The sequence below is a fragment of the Aotus nancymaae genome, unplaced genomic scaffold (assembly GCF_030222135.1).
Source record: "Aotus nancymaae isolate 86718 unplaced genomic scaffold, 86718_ANA_hifiasm-v0.15.2.pri h1tg000010l, whole genome shotgun sequence".
Lineage (NCBI taxonomy): Eukaryota > Metazoa > Chordata > Mammalia > Primates > Aotidae > Aotus > Aotus nancymaae.
The window spans coordinates 15,180,548-15,202,129 of record NW_026988421.1 but is presented as its reverse complement, the minus strand read 5'-3'; the positions used below and the strand labels follow the sequence as shown (position 1 = coordinate 15,202,129).

Below are 21,582 nucleotides of genomic sequence, written 5' to 3'. Positions count from 1 at the left end.
ATTATTTTAGGTATCTTCCAATGGAGACTTAAAAAATTATATTTAGCAGATGCCTTACTTCCCAAAGGAGCATTTTACTGAAGAACCATTTTTTTTTTAGCATTTTGCAATATTGAACCGAAAATGACTCCATTAGCTAATAGCAAAATAATCTCATTTTCCTTAAAGGGAAAATATCTTTAATATATATATTGATTAAAAGGAAAATGCCAGTGTGCAGGTCATTTATGTATCCAGGAAGATTTAAGAACCTCTTGAAGAACTTCAAAATTATAGTCATAAACTACTTAAATGTTCAACACAAACTCCTTATATACTAAATGAAAAAGCTAACTGAATTATGTTGCATTTAGAATTTTTTAACCTAGAAACTAGCATGTTGTGGTTCAGGATTGAATCATTAACTTTGCATTAATTCCCAGAATCAGGGAGAAATCTTTTCTTTAGTAAGTTACTTCTTGGGGTGGGAGGAAATACTGAGAGATTGATCTGAGCTTTATTGTAGCAAGAGCCTCAAGTCATAAATTACTGGCACACAAGCAGGAGTCAGTGTGTCATTTCTATTGTAATCAGATGCTTTTATATTTCCGCTTGTCAAGGTTGACTTGATCGTATTGTGCACCTCCTGGATGTCAAAGACATAGCATTCATTTGCCCTTCTCTTTGAGAGCAGGACAGGTATTTCTTTCATAACTTAAACCTCTAAGTTTGGGAAGAAATATATACTCCATTGTATGACTGTGGTGGGTATTCTAATTGTGAAAAATTTTTTTCAAGTGCAGATTTCAAAATTTGAAATTAACCAGGTTCTCATTTTTGCTCTTTGAGGAGTAATATGTACTAAAATCCATTCTTAGGATCTAGCTTTTAAATGACCTTTTCAGTACTCATCCTTTTGCTCATTTTGATTTGCTCAGATAAATTACAACCACCTGGCCTTTTGTATTAAAAAAGGTTACATAAAAAATTGACCTTTTGATACTTATTGAGAGAGCTAGGTTCATTGTATTTGAGATTAACTGCTGTTGCTGTTTTCTGAATTATGTGTTAAATAACTTTACTTGAGGATGGTAAAGCCTATTTCTTGTGCCATTTTGTTCGAAGCTAATTCTAACACCATAGGAATGAACTGACTGAGAAATACAAAGAGAAGTTATGTTTTAAAAAAATAATGAATCTTATTTATTTAGTTCCAGTGTGCCTAATGATTTACAGAGGTAATTTCAATTTATCTTAATCTAGATAAACCCAGTATTATCCTTTGGCCAGTCTGCTCCTTAACGTTTTGGTTATTAAGATTCCAGCTTGTTTCTGTTTCTTGAATATTTTAAGTTCAGGCTTGCCTAAAAACTTGCACTTACTCTTCCCTCTGCCTGAAATGTTCTTTTCTAGCTTCCTTTGTTCCATTCACCTACTATTCCATTTGCCCCCTACATCTTCTGGCTTCTGTGTAATTAGGTTGGACTGTGTGACTTTTTCTGATACTGATGTGTGGATGTGTGTCACTTCTGTGCTGAAGCACTGAAAAGTCCATACACGATTCACTAGTCTCTGTTCTGCCATGATTCTTCAGGAAGTTGGGGATTGAGATGGAAAGTGACAAGATTGAAGCAATCTATATAGCTAAATTACCAGATGGGAAGTTACCTAGACCAGAGGATTTTGTGTGAGCAAAACGTAAAGTTTTCTGTGTTCAATTATTGAGCTTTTGGGGATGTGTGCCTATTCTGATTAACTATTCAGGGTTTCAGGGCAAAGGTCATTTCTCTTCTGTAACCGCTCTACCTAAAGCACTTTCCCTCTGCACTGTATCTTTCCCCTAACGATTTTGTTTCCAACAGATATTTTTTCTGTAATACTTTTATTTATTCGTTTATGTAAATCAATGTTGAACAAACATGACTTCCATGTGCTGTTAATTATGATTCCTAAGTGCCCAGAGTATGCTTTAAAATTATCAATAGGCATTCATTTTTCAACATTTTGTTTTAAAGTCAACAAGTACAAAAAGCAAGATGAAATACTATCTTGCAAAGGTCCATTGAATTTCCTGTTGGTCCCCAGAAAGAATAGCCTGTATCAAGCCATAGCACAGTTTTTAATACTCTTCTAGATAAATCCATTTTGCATGATTTCTTTTATCCTAAAATGAGATCATCTTTGGCAAAGTCTGTATCAGTGATGCTATCTATGTCAATACAGAAAAGATTTAGAGTCCATATATTAATTTTAAAATTGCTTGAAGAGTCACCTTTGAAAATTCAGCAATATTTTTGCATAGATGGAGGTCTTCATCCACTAACGAATAGCTTTGTTGCTTTCAACTGCAGGCTACACAAATACTTCCGCCAATTTCAGACTGCGCTATCTGCCAGTTGCCTGCTTCCAGTTTCCTGGAACATGGTTTGGAAGAGTCCAGGCATTTTTTTTTTTTGGTGCCATGGAGAAACTTGCTGAATAGAATCAAAAGAGTCACTCTATACACTCTATGCCCCTTTTTCTATCCTAGAAAAAGGGGCATCCAGTAGGAGCTCAGTAAAAATTCATTCAATTAATTTTTACAGACAAATTTATTTACCATGGAAATCCTGATATGAGCTGACTCTCTATCACATTTTGTTACAAATAGGCTTTTATTTTTTTTTAAACAATGATAGAAAAAAAAGGAAATTTTCCTTAGAATTTTAGTCTAAACTATTCAAGAGCATCCTTTGGAATTTGAAGTAAAGAACTTTATCATCTGCTTCGCTTTCAGTCCTTAATGAAATTTCTTGACAAAGCATTAAGACTTTACTGAGAATTATTTTCTTATGACTAATGCATGAAGAGATGTGCCATATGACATACAGAGCTTCATTTCTCATTAGTGAACAAAACAAGATATGTGATCAAGTATAAGACAAAAAAATGTACACGTGGGTATATCATCTGCATAATCAAAGTTTTGCATGGAATATTAACTTTTCAGTATTATGAAGATTTAAGTGATTTTATTTTGAAAAAGTGTTGAGAAGTTGGAATTCTTTGTTAATGAAAAGTCAGCAGGCACATAGTTGAGGAAAGCCAGGGATTCTCTGTGCTGGAAAATGTTAAGTGTTTCACTTAGGCTAAAAAGAAATGATGAACTTCGAATCCTTTCCTAATTTACTTCAAAATACTCAGTGTTAGCAAACATTAGAAATTTCTGGAATGGAAGTGATAGTTAGATAGGGATATTATTTTACTTTTCTTCGTTTGTTCCACACTGCAAATTAGCTTGATCATCCCCCGCAACCAAAGAATGATTTTACCAAGGTCTATCCAAAGATATAAAGCTTAACTGATTTCATTAACAACCTTGTGATATGCTTCAAGACACGGCTTTTGTGTTGAGAACAGTTCAAAGTTTGGTAAAGTTCTATCCCCCGCTTTTTTTTATTTTTTCTGAGATGGAGTCTTGATCTGTTGCACCAGGCTAAAGTGTAGTGGCCCAGTCTTGGCTCACTGCAACCTCCACCTCCCAGGTTCAAGCAATTCTCCTGCCTCAGCCTCCTGAGTAGCTGGGATTACAAGTGTGTACCACCAGGTCTGAATATGTTTTTCGTATTTTTTAGTAGAGATGGAATTTCAACATGTTGGCCAGGCTGGTCTTGAACGCCTGACCTCAGGTGATCTACCCGCCTTGGCCTCCTAAACTGCTAGGATTATAGGGGTTAGCCACTGTGTCTGGCCCCTATCTCTTAAATTAAACTTATTTTCATGAAGACTTATAGTGATATATCAATGGACAGATATCAGGTGCCCCTTCCATTTTCTTGACTTCGAAATTTAATTACAAAGACTTGCCCCTGTAAGAAGTACTATTTTGTCTCCCATGATGTTTAAGTAGGAATGGATAGCATAGATATGTAAAGATAAGGAAGATTTGCTAATGAAGATTATTTTCTTTGACATTTCCTAAATTAACCTAAACAATGACAGCCCATGCTTAAAATGACCATACTCATAAAAGTAAGGTATATTTTATTTAATTCCTGACAGTAGAAACCATTTAAAAATACCTTATTACAAGGAAATTATGGTGATGCTATCAGGCCATATAGTTTGTACCCCCTGCTCTTGTTAATATTGACAAGTTCCAGAGTTCCATGAGACTAATTGTACATCAAAGTTGTGATATACAATCAGTATGTAAGGCTGATATCTTTTAGAAACAAGATTATTCAGTGTAGAGTATAGGTGGCATTGCGTATGTACTAAAGTTTACAGAAAAAACAAAGTTTGAGAACCACTGAGCAATATGAAAAAAACAAATAAATGAAATGTTTCCAATTAGATGTCTGAGCTTTGAACTCATTCTGCCTTGAAGATAATTTTCAAATTCTTATCCAGCAAATAGGAACGTGTCAGTAATTCTAAAGTAGTTTTGCTGGCTTTTAGAGTTTATTCCCTTTTGTTTTTGTTTTATTTTTAAGCATTAATACCAATTGATTGATTTATTTGTTGAAAGAATTAAAGGAAGTAGAGTTACATTTTGGTTCAGGATGAGGGGCTGTTAGCCTCTGAAGACAGCAGTAAGTTAATGATTGAATCCACTGAATTGTGGGGAAAAAAATTAGAGTATCATCTGTTAGTGCCACGTTCATAGACTTTTCTAGTGCTCATCTATTTGCCCTTTAGAGGTCTGTGATCTGCAGATTGAAGAATCTCTGGTGTAGAGGATCTGTGAGGTTCCTACCAGGTCTAAAAATCTGTAGCATCTGTGTCTTGGTCATATGAATTATAATCAGTATTATCCAGATGACAACAAGATCCTCATTTGTTGACATTATTTAATCTCTTATTTTGGCCTTTTTTTTTTTTTTTTTTTTTGAGACGGAGTTTCGCTCTTGATACCCAGGCTGGAGTGCAATGGCGCGATCTCGGCTCACCGCAACCTCCGCCTCCTGGGTTCAGGCAATTCTCCTGCCTCAACCTCCTGAGTAGCTGGGATTACAGGCACGCGCCACCGTGCCCAGCTAATTTTTTGTATTAGTAGAGACGGGGTTTCACCATGTTGACCAGGATGGTCTCGATCTCTTGACCTCGTGATCCACCCGCCTCGGCCTCCCTATTTTGGCCTTTTTATTTTAATATTAGTTTGAATGATAATATATTTACTTTGAGTGATAACATGTTTAATGTATATGCATAGTCATGCTTATACTTTCTTCATACATTGGCATGCATATGTACTACATATGCATAGGTATATACATATATATAAGCTTATTGTATTAGTTCGTTTTCATGCTACTGACAAAGGCATAACCAAGACTGGGAAGAAAAACAGGTTTAATTGGTCTTACAGTTCCACGTGGCTGGGGAGGCCTCAGAATCATGATGGAAGGCCAAAGACACTTCTTACATGGCAGTTTTAGGAGAAAATGAGGATGAAGCAAAAGCAGAACCCCCTGATAAACCCATCAGTTCTCATGAGACTTATTCACTATCATGAGAATAACATGGGAAAGACCAGCCCCATGATTCAATTACCTTCCCTGGGTCCCTCCTGAAACAAGGGAGATTTCTGGGCGATACAATTCAAGCTGAGATTTGAGTGGGGACACAGTCAAACCATATCACTTATCTATGCTATTAACATTTTAGAGGATATTTTGAAATCTGTGTTTTAATCAAAGATCTGGAAACATTTTCCATTTTTCCTTTGTCTTTCCTCTGTCTAGTAGCAGGCTTGATGATAGCGCAAGGTAGGTTTAGGTTTTGGCACATTACTGCCCAAGTAGCAACCCTAAATACCTGAACAACCTACCTGGAAAATCTGCTATGGCTATTTGACATTTTGCTTTTGAATAATGAAGAGAAAAATAAGTAATCTTAAGGTTTTGTGGAATCTTGAATTATTAAAGGCCTTCTGGACAGTCACTGAAGTTCATTTTGCAAGTTAATACAAATATTGCAAAAATACCAGTGGCAAAAAAAATTTCAAAAATCATTGGAAATGAATATTATCAGCCAGCTCAGTGAATACCTGTCAGGAAGCTAGTGGAAGTTTTCTATTTTTAAGTTAACACACTACTTCAAACACGGTATATTGCCAGCAGGTCAAAGACTGTAAAAGCCTAGAAAAAAAAATACATCTGTAACCTGAATAAAGATGTTTTTCCAAGCCACTCCCATAATGACTAACATCACTATCTAGGAAAATCAGTTTGACACTGGAAGACTAAAAGCAAAAGATTTCCAGTATTATTCTGAACAAGAATTTGAACCTTGTGCCTCGAAGATTTAGTTATATAAAATGGTAGAATACCATGCTTTTCTAATTTAATGTTAGTAAAGGTTCTTGCCACTTCTCTTTTCTTCTTTAATCCATCCTAACACCAAAAGAACAAAATCAATTTTTTACTTGTATTACTCTATGTTAAATATGTTTGTGTTGAAACCCTCTTATTTCATGAATTCTTGCATAATCTTTAATTCAGAGGCTTTTAGTTTATAGCTCAAAACTAATGACAAAATCATTATGAGTGCTCTTTTTATACCTTTCCAAATATTTTTGAATATAATTGCTGTTAGAAATATTAATGCATTGTGATGACTTTATGACAGTTTTTTTCTATGATCTTTGCAGTATTGCAATAAGCTAGATGATGAAAAACAATATGAAATCTGATATTGATTTGAAAGACAGGTCCACAAAACATCCTCATTCTAAAAAAAATGAATGTCTACCTACTTTCAAGGATAAGACACAAATTCTAGAATATCAAAGGACATATAAGAGTTTTAAAAGTTTATTCATAGATTCGGGTTTATCATAACTTGTTTTACCGCATTTGGACAAAACAGATTTTTATACTATACTTCATTCACCCATTCATTTTTCATTCATCAGACACTATTGACTATAAACGAAGTATTGTGGGGAATGAAAAACAAAAATAGACTTTTGCCTTAAAGAAGGTCCCAATAAAGCACGGAGACATAAAGAGTTAGTGCCATATTAATATCACAAATAATTCATAGGAGAGGTGATTATTTCAAGCTTGAGGTGGGGTAGAAGGACATTTGAAGGTGGAAGAGAGAATAGATATGGAACTCATACAAAAGAGCAGTAGGAGGTATGAAGACAGTTGCAGGCACAGTTAGTTATTGCTTTGTTTTTATGTATGTGTATTTTTAAGGATTATTATTCAAAAGTCTATCAAAGAGTTGTATGTCTTAAGGTATTTGGAAAGGTAGCTAGTATGAAGTTTGGGGAATGATACCATATTTGAAATAGTAATATTAAGTGGAAGAATTATCTGTATTCATATTTGATAGAATCAATGACTCTACCTGGTTGTCAAATTCAAGCATAGATTTTTCTTTCTCTTTTGAGACGGAATTCTGCTCATATTGCCCAGACTGCAATGCAATGGCACAATCTTGGCTCACTGCAACCTCCACCTCCCAGGTTCAAGCGATTCTTGTGACTCAGCCTCCTGAGTGGCTGGGATTACAGGCATGTGCCACCATGCCTGGCTAACTTTTGTATTTTTTTTTTTTTTTAGCAAAGATGGGGTTTCACCATGTTGGTCAGGCTGGTCTGGAACTCCTGACCTCAAGTGATCCACCTGCCTCGACCTCCCAAAGTACTGGGATTACAGGCGTGAGCCACTGTGCCCGGCCTGACTTTCATATCACTTTTAATTCCAAGGTTTGTTTTATAAGAGATTTTGAATCACAAAATAGTTATTATGTACAACAAATAAGATACTAACATCTCTTTAATTTTTAAATTTTCTTCACAACAATGTTTATGGCAGTATGATTATAATATATTGTATTATGATCAATTTGTTCTTTTGGCTTTATTGTTCTGCTGAATAACTGGCAATAGCAGATCAGTTATAAAACAGACACATCTGTTTTATGGCTTCTTATGGGTTTACAACATGTTAAGCTTCATCTTATATAAAAACACAATCCTAGAAAATAGATTAATTTTCAAAATTTCTTAAGAAAATATTACATATTTTTTCTTAATTTTCAGGTTGAATTTTTATCATTCTTAGTCACAAATGGCGGAAGGCAGTTCCAAATCTAAATTCATTTTACCACAATAATGACATTTTCCAACTGTCTCATAAATTTGCAACATTTGTTAAAAGGGAGACTAGTAGAGCAAAATGTGTCACTATTGCTGAAGAAAATGGGCCTGTGGTAATTAGTGTGCCATCTTCAGAGACAAAAATAGTGCTTGAAATTTAACATTATAATTGTACCAATTAGCAGTTATTGAGTGCTCACAATGTGCCAGCCTCTGTGCTGAACAGCACAAGTCCATCATCTCTTTAGTCTCAACCTTACGACTTAAAGATATTATTGCTATTCCCACTTCATAGAGAGAAGGAATGAGTGAAACGTCTCAGTAATTAGATTATCATCCAATTGCTAGTAAATACAACAGCTGGGATTTAAAACAGGTCCTCTAAGATACAGGCATAGGGTAGGTACTGTTATTATATATAGATGAGAAAAATTGAGGGTTACAGAAGTCTAAATAATTTCGTTAAGTTCAAACAGCTAAAAAGTGGAGAAACTGGTATTTAAAAGTAGGTTCTTCTCATTCCAGTGCCTAGCTGTACTGTATGTCATTATTCATACTATATTCTTACATATTTAAGTTGTAAGCATTTTATCTACCTCTCCCTTGTTCTGAGATAGAAGACAAAATTCAGGAAGTAATGCATCCAGTTGTTAATTGGCCAGAAGGAGGACAATTGTTAAGAATAGGGGAGGCGGGCAGAAATTAGTTGCAGTGATAATCACAATTCACTCCATTTGATTATTTTAGGGCTATCACATTAAAGCAAGAGTGTTGCAGGGGAAATGATTTACTCTTCCTAAATCTCACAGTAAAAACATCTGCATTAGTCTCCCAAAGTCAGAAACCCAGCTGTTTCAGCAAGGCTTCTTTAACTAGTCTTCCACTAGGTGATCCAGAATAAATTTATTTGTGTAATTCTCTATTTGTAACTTTACTGATATACTATATTGTGCCCTGATTAGTTCCATTTTACCAGACTTTCTTTACAAACTATAGTGTTAAAGTCCTGGGCAAGAACAATGTTTTCTTCTTCTTTACATAGTTAATTTAGTAGACATTCAATTCTTAAAAAGTGATGGAAACACAAAGCTCAGAAAACAAACTAAAATTTTTAAATATACTTTTGCATTCTACAAATTTAACAATTGAACAAAAGTATCAGTTACTAATTGTTTTTATTATGAGTTTTGGGAATCACAATAACTATAGTCCGTGGAACTATATTCTTGGTCAAAGATTGTGAGTTTGGAATATTTGTTAAATTATATTACTATGTGTGATATTGAGTATTCATTGATTCTATTTTGTAGACCTTTTACTTTTAAATATAAGGAAAAGGTGAGGTGAGGAAAAAGAAGCTGTTCATTTTGTCTAACAATCACTTGTCATGTGAGATGCCATTTATATGCTGAGGAAAACTAATATAAATGGAGAAAAATGATAATACAAATCTTGGACAATTGTTTTCAAACACAAAGGAAATTTACAATTTTCTCAAGACTATTTGTACATGACTATTGGGAGTGTAGATTGTTTATTTGTGTGTCTGTTGTCTGGGCAAGTTAGTGTGTGTGTTTTTACCAAAGACAAAGAACCCGGTATCTTCTGCACTTAGTATCCCTTAGCATTTGAAATAACATTATGTTTGCAATTTGCATAGACATACTATTCAGATCAGTTACCCATTCCTATTGAGAGAGGCATAAACCAGATTCTATTTACCAGAAGCTTTATTTTTAATAATATAATTTTGAATATATATTAAAGTGAATAATTTGACAATTTAGGTCACATTTGCTTTTTACTTTGAATGTATATTTTTAAAATGAATTCGTTACTTCAAAAAATATATAATCTACAAACTTAAACTATTACTCATTAACAGTACATTATTTCTATCCAATATTGTTATGTGAATGTACTCTTTTTAATAAGAAAAACAAGGCATTAAAACAAAAATTTTAGATAAACTGTGATGGCAGTTTATTATTTAAGCTTCTGTTTAAATAAATTTTTATTTAAATAATTTGGCTTGTCTTACTTTATCATCTATAAGGGAATTTTATGACTGTTGAATGACAGGACTACATCCAAAGAATAGTAGTTAACATTTTAAGTGAATGCCAGAGAATCTTTAAATATCTCTATGAATAATGAAGCCATTCATTGTGTTCATGGATTTTGCCTTTCTTCAATAATATTATTTTCTTCCTATTTTAAGGCATATTTAATTGCATCACACATCCTATTTTAATATTTAATAATAATTTTATTAGCTGTGTAGAATGAAAAGGGCAAGAATTGCAATACCTAGTGCTGGTCATCAATTTTTTCTTATCCTGACTTAATGAATATTATAATTACAGGGAGAGGCAAAAATATAAATTAGCTTAGTAGTTGATTGGGACTTGCTAGTTTATTGGTTTTCGCTTGGGCAAAGCCCAGAATAGGCACAAGGAGAAAGAAACAAGTAACTGCGCGTGCTGTCGAAGTCCTTGCACACAGTTTCTGCAACTTACTAATCATTTCTCATTTTGAATAATAAACAGAGGCTTTGAACAAAATTATAATAAAAACTGCCAATAGTAATTCCTTCTGGTTCCACATCACTTGACAGGGGATCCTGATGACTTAAGCAAACTTAGTCTTGGCAGGTATATGTTCCTTTAATTTCTATTAATGCATTTTGGCAACTTCTCATTGTCTTTTCTTAAATATTTTTACTATTTCTCTCTTTTTTAGCTAAGAATTAAGTATCAGTTATTTTGAGTGGGAAACTTTGGCATAGCTATCATTGTAATAACACTTTTTACTTAAGTAGCCTCTCTCACCTGAGGCTTTCAAAGTGCTTTTGAGTACACTGTATTAGACCTGCAGGATGGAGGTTAGCGGAAAAGTTATTTGTAGGCACCGTATATTTAAAGCCTCTGTGGAAATATAATCAAGGCCATGGGGATAAAGTAATTTTAATCTTTAGTACTCTAGATATGGATATGTGCATAATATGATTCCTAACTTTCAATGCCATTTGTTAAAAAAGGGAACCAGATATTGTTGAATTTCATGTGCCTTTAAACCTATTTTAAGACAAATCATTTTTAACCCCCTCCAGCAACTGCTTCGAGAACGACAGCAGATGGCCAGCCGTCCCTTTGCTTCTGTTGATGTAGCACTGGAAGTGGGAGCTGAACAAACAGAGTTTCTGCGAGGGCCATTAGAGGTAGGAGCAGCGGTGCTGAAAGGGGACCACTATGCTTTGAATATTTATTATATTACTTCTCTAATCTACATCTGCTTGTGAAGCCAAACAGAGACTGATTATCTAGAGTTGTCAAGATTCAGCTACATATGTTATGCCATTTTCAAGTCACATAGTTTTAATAGTATGACATGAGCTATAACAAAAGCCACTGGAGAATCTATTAGCCTAGGCAAGAATGACAGACTGCTCACCTGGCAGCCTTTCTCTGACAGATAAGAGCTGAAGGAATTTAAGATATTGGTATGATTAAAGAAACAAAGTGCCTCTATTTAGTCTTTGGAGTACACAGTGGCCCCTAGTTAACAATTCACATCTATCTTTATTAACAAAGTTTACTTAGAAAAGGTGGGTAGAGATGAGTTGCATTTTAATTTCATAGCTTCATTTTTGAATGTTGAAAAGTGAACATTCCTCACATATAAAATGAATATTTTTATTTGTGATTAATTGCTGTATTATTACGTTCCTTTATTGCAAAGGCAGAAATAGAGTATGATGAAACAGAAATCATTATATGCAACTAAACATGGTATTAGAATCCAAAAGTAATACACGAAGTGGTTTCTGAAAATAACCCCTAAAGAAGCAAAATTCACAAATTCTGATTAATGACTATTCAAAGAATTATGATGCATACTAATTTAATCATGTTTATTACTTTAATTTACATCTTATATGTGGCAAGATATTTCAATAGATTAAGAAACTGTAGAATTGAAACATTTTATTCTCTTTTAAAAAATGCATTATTTGCCTAATTTTATGTTGCCATTTTCAGATTTTATTTTTTGTCAAGGTAGATAGGGAATGGAAAACAGAATCCTTCAAACACCTAGGTATAAATATAATTAATTCTGTCTGTAGTATTTTTGGTTATTCTGAAAAAAATAAGACAAAGTCACAACTCATGGATGCTACTCAAAGGGTCTGTTTTTAGAGGAAATGAAATATTGGTGTGCATGTTTTTCTATGATTTTTAAGAAGTTTTTGTGTACTTGATTTTTTACTACTCTAGATCACAGGTTATCATGGAAGCTTAGAACTTTAGGAAATTTATGTATATATCTTATATGTGTTGGAGAAAAAATTTACAAAACAGAGAATAATTAAATGAAAGTTACAGCAAATGCTGTAATTTCATTTTGGTTCCTTGTTTCAAATAACTTTTGTAAAAAATCTTTTGCAAACAGAAAACTTAGACTATTCTTGGCTATTATAAATTCTTTTTCCCCCATCTGTGTAAAATATTTTCAAATACTGCTAAAAATCGAGTAACAAGAGAAAAAATGTAAGTAATGCACACATAGACCAACAAAGAAAAGATATAATCAAAGAACTAGAAAATTTACAAGCTTAAGGAACAAATATGACACACACATGTGTCACCAGAGTTTGTCAGTTGCACATTAATAGTGTTCAATGATGTATTGTTAGTTGCCCCTGTGTTCATAATCATATTTTCATGTTTTATTTTTTCCAAATTTTGTTTCCTTATCATTGTGTATTTTTAACCTTAAATTTTATTTTGCAGAGTTAAAAAATGTCTACTCCTACTTTTACTTCATATTTTCTGATATTCCCTATTTCATTATTTTATTTCTAATTTCACTGTATCTTTTTGCTTTACACCTATACTTTGTGCAAAAAACTGCTAGCTTTTTTATTTTTTCATTTACTCCATTAAGTTTTTTAAGTGGTATTAACACTGACATTAACTACTGTTTACCAAGGCTTATTTCAGCTACCCCATTTTGTGTGTGTGTGTGTGTGTGTGAATACTAGCTTTGCTTCCTTTTGGTTCTTTTTCCCAGCTTCTGTCCATAAACTGATTTTCATCTACTAAACAGAATACTACATGTTCTATTTTTATGTTTCTGATAGCTACCATTTCCTTATCAAGATTTATAGTGATTTTCCCTACCTATGTTTAAAGCTTATTAAAACATTCCTCCACTGACCATCTCAAATAAAATTAATACTTTAGCATGCTCTCAACTTCCTCTGTTTCTCCTTCCATGTATTAATACTACCTGGAATTTGTATTCAGATCTCACGAACGTACTTCTTTCTTTATTATGGCCTATGTAAACAACAATGAACTTCCTTTGGTCTCCTTTACTTTTGATATCTAGTTGTTTGCTTAAGCATTTCTTTTATTTTTCACTAAGATAAACTCTCCAAAATATTTTTTTCAAAGAGAAACTTTGGGGCCACCACGATGCCTTGCACCTGTAATTCCAGCACTTTAGGAGGCCAAGGCGGGTGGATCATTTGAGGTTAGGAGTTCAAGACCTGCCCTGCCAACATGGTGAAACACCATCTCTACTAAAAATACAAAAATTAGCTGGGCGTGGTGGCACATGCCTGTAATCCCAGTTACTCTGGAGACTGAGGCAGAAGAACTGCTTGAACCCAGGAGCTGGAGGTTGCAGTGAGCCAAGATTGCACCACTGCATACCAGCCTGGGCAACAGAGATAAAAAAATATAAAGACAGAGAGAGAGATCATGCACGAGAGAAAATAACTTTGTATGGCATTCTCTTTGAGAACTTAAATGCCTACCAATATGTTTTTCTCACATATATATGGCAGTTTAATTGAATATGAAATTTTGTCTTAAGTCTGATATCAGTTTGATTTTTTGTCCTTTGTAAATGATCTCCATTTTGTTTTTATAATTTTTCAGAATTGTCTCATTTCTCAGTGTGCATACATTTTTCTCCAATGTGTCCATATACATATACACACACACACACACACACACACACATACATATATATATGCATGCACATGTTTCTAATTTCTTCCCAAGTAATAAAAGATGCAAATAATTGGCATATTTGCTAGATCAGAAGTTGAGGTGGGGAGAAGTGAATCTTTAGGGTTATCCAGTCATCTGCTTCTATGGCTATGAGATTTCCTGTCATCAGTATATTAGTCAGGGTTCTATAGAGGGACAGAACTAATAGGAGATATATATATATAGAGAGAGAGAGAGCAAACAACTAGATATATATAGGTATATATAGATATGTATATATATATGGCTGTTTATTATTAACTTACATGATCACAAGGTCCTTAAGGTCCCTCAATAGGCTGTCTGCAAGCTGAGGAGCAAGGAGTGCCAGTCCAAGTCCCAAAACTGAAGAATTTGGAGTCCAGTGTTTCAGGGGCAGAAGCACCCAGCATGGGAGAAAGATAGGCTGGGAGACTAGGTCAGTCTAGTCTTCTCACGTTTTTTTTTTTTTTTTTTTTTTTTCTGCCCGCTTTATATTCTAGCCCCACTGGCAGCTGATTAGATGGTGCCCATCCAGATTAAGGGTGGGTCTGCCTTTCCCAGCCCACTGACTCAAATGTTCATCTCCTTTGACAATATCCTCACAGACTCACCCAGGATTGATACATTGCATCCTTCAATCCAATCAAATGACACTCAGTCTCCAGCCTTAGGCTGAGACTTGACTGGTTCTGCTGCTTTCCTACCCTATAGCAGGTGGGATAGGTACCAATCTGTCCAGGACAATGTGGACTCTGGCCAATATTATCTCTATGTTTAAAATCAGGAGAGGGAACAAATGACTTATTCCTATTTGCTATTTGTGTTGTCTGTGGGGCCATTTGTGCAAATGCTTGGTATAACATAAAGCATTATATTAATTGTTGGAATTCTTACTGTATTTTATTTTTGACTCAGTTCTTTTAATAAGTGGCATGCCTCTATTTCTTTTGTACCACTTTTTTCAGATATTTAAATTGAGTATGTCACAGGAAAAAATAATTACATGTAAATTCTCATTTAGGAAAGGCCTTTAAATTGGGGGATCAAGATATGGTTATTAATGTATGGTATTTTTATGGAAATAGCTTTATTGAAATATAGTACATATATCAATAGTTCATCCATTTCATATATACAATTCAGTGATTTTTGGTATATTCAAAGTTACGTAACCAACCACCGCCAAAGTCAATTTCGGAACCTTTTATCACACCTGAAAGAAACCCTGTATCTTTTAGCAGTCCTGTACCCACATTTTTCTTCAGCCCTCCCCACCCCATCTCCTAGCCATAGGCAAGAATTAATCTACTATCTTTATAGATTTTACTGTTTCGGACATTTCATACAAATAAAACTATATACAATGTGATCTTTTGTGACTAGCTTCTTTCACTTAGCATAATGTTTTTAAAGTTGCTACACTTCGTGGCATGTGTTAGTGCTTCATTCATTCCTATTGTCAAATGACATTCCATTGTATGGATGTGGCAGTTTGTTTATACATTGATTAGTTGATGGATATTTGAGTTGTTTCTACTTTTTGGATACTATAAATGATGCCACCGTGAACTTGTGTGTAAAATATTGTATAAACATGTTTACATTTCTTTTGAGTATATGCCTAAGAGTGGAATTGCTGGATTATATCATAACTTTTTACCACTTGTTGAAAAAGACTTTCTTTCTCCATTGAATAGTCTAGGGACGCTTGTTGAAAATGAGTTTACCATAAACATGAGTATTTGTCGCTGGACTCTCAATATTATTCTACCGATCTATTTATCTATTCTTATGACAGTACCACACTGTCTGATGACTCTACCTTTGCAGCAAGTTTTGGAATCTAAAAGTGTGAGTCATCCAACTTTGTTCTTTTTAAAGATTATTTTGGAGATTGAATTTGAACTTCCTAGGTCTTGGGAACAATTGAAATGTTTAAATTGAGTTTAAAAAATTATTTTTCAAAATTCCTTTACATACACTATCTCAATTTTATTTGAGTGTTAAGTCAATCCTGTAAAAGAAGTAGAGCATGTTTCATTATTTTTTCTATTTACCACTGAGGAAACTGAGGCTTTGAGAGCTTATGTCCTATGCTCAAGATCACAAATTCAGTCACCAGTAGAGCAAGATCTAGGGTTCAAATCTCATATTGGTCAAAGGGTTTCTTTCCCACAGCACTCTTTATGTATGCTGGTTTTAGTTCAAACTGAGAATACATCTTAGACCCTAATATATCTATAGAATATTTTTTGTAAAGAAAAGAGTTTCTTAAAGCGTAGAGTTACTTAAAGTTCATGTAGTATACTTTGATTCCAGGTGCTCAAATAGTCATAGGTAACTGTGAATCTTAAGGAATAACATTCTGTTGGAAAGTTATAGGCTGTCTTAGTATATTAGAGAATTCCAGCAGTTATCAACTGTAATCTAAATTGCTATTAAGAAGTCAAAGTGATTTACTAAACTGTAATAAACTCAGCACACAAGCTTTCTGTTATTTTTATATTAGAAGTTTCTCATAAAAATAACTTTTGTAGTTTTGCTATACTAATAAAGTATCAGGGCTCTGTAGAAAGAAAGTATTTTTAAATGGTTTTATTTGGTAATAATCGTCAAGTACACTAATTAATAATTTTAAAGACAATGTGTACAGCATGATTAATTTTCACCAAACTAATAATTTCATTATTATTCTATGTATCTGTTTTAACTTCTTTACACCAGAATTTTCACTTTACAAATTCGTAATGTCTTGATTTTCTCCACATATAAAGAAAATTATAGCTTTGGAATGCTATAAAGTGGAGTTTTCAAAAAGACATTGGACAAGTGAGACGTATATTTGAATTCAATCTCCCCTAACCTAGAAAAAAAAATCTAATTTGGAGTCTACTTTTTTTTTTTTTTTTTTTTTTTAAATACAGGGAATTTTAATTAGATTGGCATAGTTAAGGCCAAAAATATAGCCATTGTTACCCATTTATCTTCAACCCTTGCCTTTAAGAGGCAAATGAACACAAAACACAGGTGAATCTTGCTTGGTTCTGAGACAGTGAAGGAATTTCCCCCATATTTAAATATATTCACATAACCAGTTACATAAATCTAAATATAAAACCAATCTCCAGTAAGTTTGAAGATGGCACTCACCATCTTTGCAAAAAGTTTAACATTACTAACGAAGTCTAATCATATCTTTAGAAGGGGTAAACAGTGATAGAATTTACTAAATTGGAATTATTATTAAAATCCAAAAACTGAACATATTCATTTAACCACAAGCCAGTCTTAGTTTTAAATCAGGACTGCCCAACAAAATATTCTGTCAGTCATTCATGATGTAAATTCTGGTGTATGAGATCTATTAAAGTATGGTACACATAAAAAAGTCATGAGACATTTGTTTCATAATAAATAAGGCAGTGGCCAATTATTACTCATTAGTAGCTCTTTTGAGATAAGCTATTAAGTCTTCCCTTTCTCCCTTCTTCTTAATGCCGACAAAGATCATTTTTGTTCCAGGGATATACTTCTTGGAGTCTACTTTCTATGTGGTAGTTCTAACAGTGCTAATTTTGACATTGCATTGAGATTTGTTCCCTATTTATTGGGACAGTTCAGCCTTATATCTTATGTGAGAAACCTCTCTCCCAAGGTGACAAACATACTGTTTAAGCCAGTTAAAGTGAAGCAGCTGTCATGTTAAGAGCATTGCTGGCCTCATTTCTGGAGCAGAATGAGCTCAGGCCTCTGCTCTTGGGCACCACCAGTGGTTCCCCTAGTTCCTCATTCCTGTCCTGCCATATTCATGGACAGTAGTTCCAGTGACTGGCCTAAGCAGCTTATTTGCTTTTCCCCAGGTTTTTTTTCCTTATAGCTGATTTGTGATATTTAATATTTTTAATTATTATTATTTACCATTAATATTCTGATTATGTAAAGAATACACCCTCATTACAGATAAATATTACTATAGATATAATACAAATTAAAATATTTCATTATCCCATCACCCATACATATTCAGCACGAGAACTTCTGTTATTTCCTTCCAATAAAATTTTCTTTTTGCATGTATGTATTTTTACAAAATTGGGAGCATATTTTATATGTGATTTTGCATTCTGTTTTTTTTCACTTAGAATAAGAATATTTTTCACTTCTAACATTGATCCAAAAATACATTTTAATTATTTTGTGGCATATCATCATTTATTTGCCTATATTTTTCAATTAACATTATTCTAATTTTACACTATTATAAATAAGACTGTACTTAATTTTTGTATATAACTTTATCTTAATTTATGCAAACAAAACTACGGAATCAAAAGCTATTAACTTTTAGGATCTTGAGGTACATTGCTTATTAACTTTCTAGAAATATCTCTGTTCATACTATCTTTAGCAAAGTATGAGAACTCCTACTTTCCTGTATCCTCGTCAAAAATGATTGTTAGCATTTTTATAGCTTTCTTAATGTGATACAAGAAATGTTTTCTTCTTTATTCTTTTAATCAAATTTTTATTGTTAATGAAATTGAATATTTTTGTGTTGACTGTAACAGTTTGTATTTTTCCTAGATATTCATTTGTTGACCATTATTCTCTTATCCTTTTCTATTTTAATACCATTTATTGATGGTCATCTGATTATATAAGAAATATTGTATTGATCCTAGAAAACTTAGAAATGATAGAATAGCTCCATCAATATCTTTCTTCATCCTTCTATTGGAACATCCATTGTCTTCCTACTTGTAGATCAAATACATATTAAGCATTTGTACATTACCTGCTATAAATGTTTTTCCTATTTGGCTATTGATTTTAAATGTTATATTTTCTCTATTTTTAATTAATCTGCTTATTTGTGTCTTTTGGTAATATTTTTCAGACCCTGCCTTTGCTTTCTTTTATCCAGAATTTCCTATTATTTTTCTCTCTTTAAAAAATGTCCCTTTTTTCCTCAATGGATTTGCATATTATAAAATTCTGTTTTTTTCTTTTAGTGATTACTCTTAGCATTTTAACCGGCATAGTCCAAGTCAAAAATTAACGAACATTTTTCCCTTTTCCCAAACAATGTAAGAACAATTAAAATCTTGCTTCCAATTTTCATTGTTTTAATTACCTTTGTTAAGTTCCATGAGTTTTGTCATCCCTTGAATTAAACATTATTATTGTTGTTGTATTATATGATCAATATGTGTTTACATTTACTTGCATATTGTCTATTTTCTTTGCTCAAAGCTGCTCTTTGCCTTCAGAGCTTCCTTTTAAAATGTTCCCACTTTCCTGTTCTGTATCTTTAAGAAATCCCTTTAGCATCTGTCTTTTGATAATAAACTCTCTTAGTCTTCCTAGTCCCCTCTCCAGTTTCAGTATCCTCTTATCATTTACAATCTAAGAAATGTATTTAAAATACACTTTATCAAGCATCTCGTTATCTTTTCAGTGGGAGGGCCACACTCAAACATTGTGTTCATGTGAAAATTGTTCCGGTGCTGGCTTCTGATTTCCATTGTTGCTATAGTAGATTCCTTCATATCCTCAGAGAATATGTTCCAAGAGCCCCAGTGGATGTCTGCAATATGGGATAGTACCAAATTGAGACATACATACCCATGATAAAGTATGATTTATAAATTAGGCACAATCAGAGATTAACAACAATAACTCATAATAAAATAGAATAATTTTATTCTATTTTAAACATACTACTTTGTACTTTGGGGCCATTATTAAATAAAGTAAGTGTACTTGAACACAAGTACTGCAATACCACAACAGCCTATGTGATAACCAAGACACTACGAAGTGATTAATGGTCAAGTAGTTTATACAGTGTAGATGCAGGCTGAATATGCTAGACAAAGAGATGATTGACGTCTTGTTTCAAGTCAGAATTATGTGCAACTTAAATTGTATGAACTGGCCGGGCATGGTGGCTCACACCTGTAATCCTAGCATTTTGGGAGGCTGACGCAGGTGGAACATGAAGTCAGAATATCGAGACTATCCTTGCCATGGTGAAACCTCATCTCTACTAAAATACAAAAAATTAGCCAGGCATGGTGGGGCCTGCCTGTAGTCCCAGCTACTCAGGAGGCTGAGGCAGGGGAATCGCTTGAATCTGGGAGACGGAGATTGCAGTGAGCCGAGATTGTGCCACTGCACTCCAGCCTGGTGAAAGAGCAAGGCTCCATCTCAAAAAATAAATAAAAATGTATGAACTTTTTTTCCTGAAATTTTTCCATTGAATATTTTGAGACCACAGTTGACTATGGATAGCTGAAACCGTGGAAAGCGAACCCATGGATAAGGGGAGAACTACTGTACTAAAAACTTTCCATCTGTGTAATTGTCTCTCCTTTATAAAGAATCTAGCTTTTCTCTCCAATGCTTTCAGAATCTCTTTGTGTTTGGTGTTCAGCAGTTTTAACACAATTTTACAAAACACACATTTATTTGTATTTAACCTACTTGGCATATTTTGTGCTTCCTATATTTGAGGATCCAAGTCTTTGGTTACTTCTAAAAATTATTGAGTCATTATACCATTTGTATTTTCTTCTCCATTTCCTTTATTTCCCTTCTAAGACTGATTAGATGTGTGTTAAACCTTCTCTTTCTATCTTTGCAATCTCTTAATCTTTCTCTTTTGTTTTCTATCTCCTTCTCTCTGTGTTTCTTTTGGCTTATTTCTTCCGACCATTGTTCCAATTCACTAATTATTTATTTAAGTGAATGAAATCTGTTTTTGACCTGCTTTCTACTATATCCATTTGGATTACTTTCAACACATATTTTTTAAAGTTCCATTTGGTTCTTTTTAAAAATCTAGCAGTTTTTGAAAGTCTCTTCTTACTAATTTTCGTTACTTCATTTTTTTATTCCAACCAAATTTGTTTTTTGTGTTGTATCTGATCATTTTAATATCTGAAATCCTTGGAAATCCAAATTTGTTGATATTCCTGCTGACTTTCACTCATTATGACTGATTTCCTTGTGTGTTTGGTGATCTTTATGAGCTCCTAGTTGATATTGCCTCGTGGTTTGCTAGTGACCTAAATACAGAATGCTTCCCTCCATAGAGGATTGCTTCTGCCAAAAACCAAGGGCCTCTCCTTATTCTTCAGTGACTTATTCCAGGATCTTTGGAATAGTGCAGGAATCTCAAACCCCATTTTCTTTTTCTTTTCTTTTCTTTTTTTTTTTTTTTTGAGACATAGTCTTGCTCTGTTGCCCAGGCTGGAGTGCAGTGGCACAATGTCAGCCCACTGCAACCTCTGGCTCCTGGGTTCAAACAATTCTTCTGCCTCAGCCTCCTGAGTAGCTGGGACTACAGGCATGCACCACCATGCCTGGCTAATTTTTGTATTTTCAAACTCAGTTTTCTTACCATGTCAGTTGCTTATATTAGCTTTTACCCTCAGGGCTGTCATGTTTGCTTGCTGCTCA

General features: G+C 33.7%; 1 protein-coding gene across 2 annotated transcripts in view; it reads left to right on the top strand.

Moving 5' to 3' along the window:
• Positions 1–21,582, top strand: part of ATRNL1 (attractin like 1) — an 811,501-nt gene that overhangs the window by 579,097 nt on the left and 210,822 nt on the right. For both annotated transcript variants that reach the window (XM_064373808.1, XM_021676929.2), the window contains one exon: positions 11,187–11,294. In XM_064373808.1, coding sequence (XP_064229878.1) covers positions 11,187–11,294 — 108 coding nt within the window. The remainder of the gene's footprint in view (positions 1–11,186; positions 11,295–21,582) is intronic.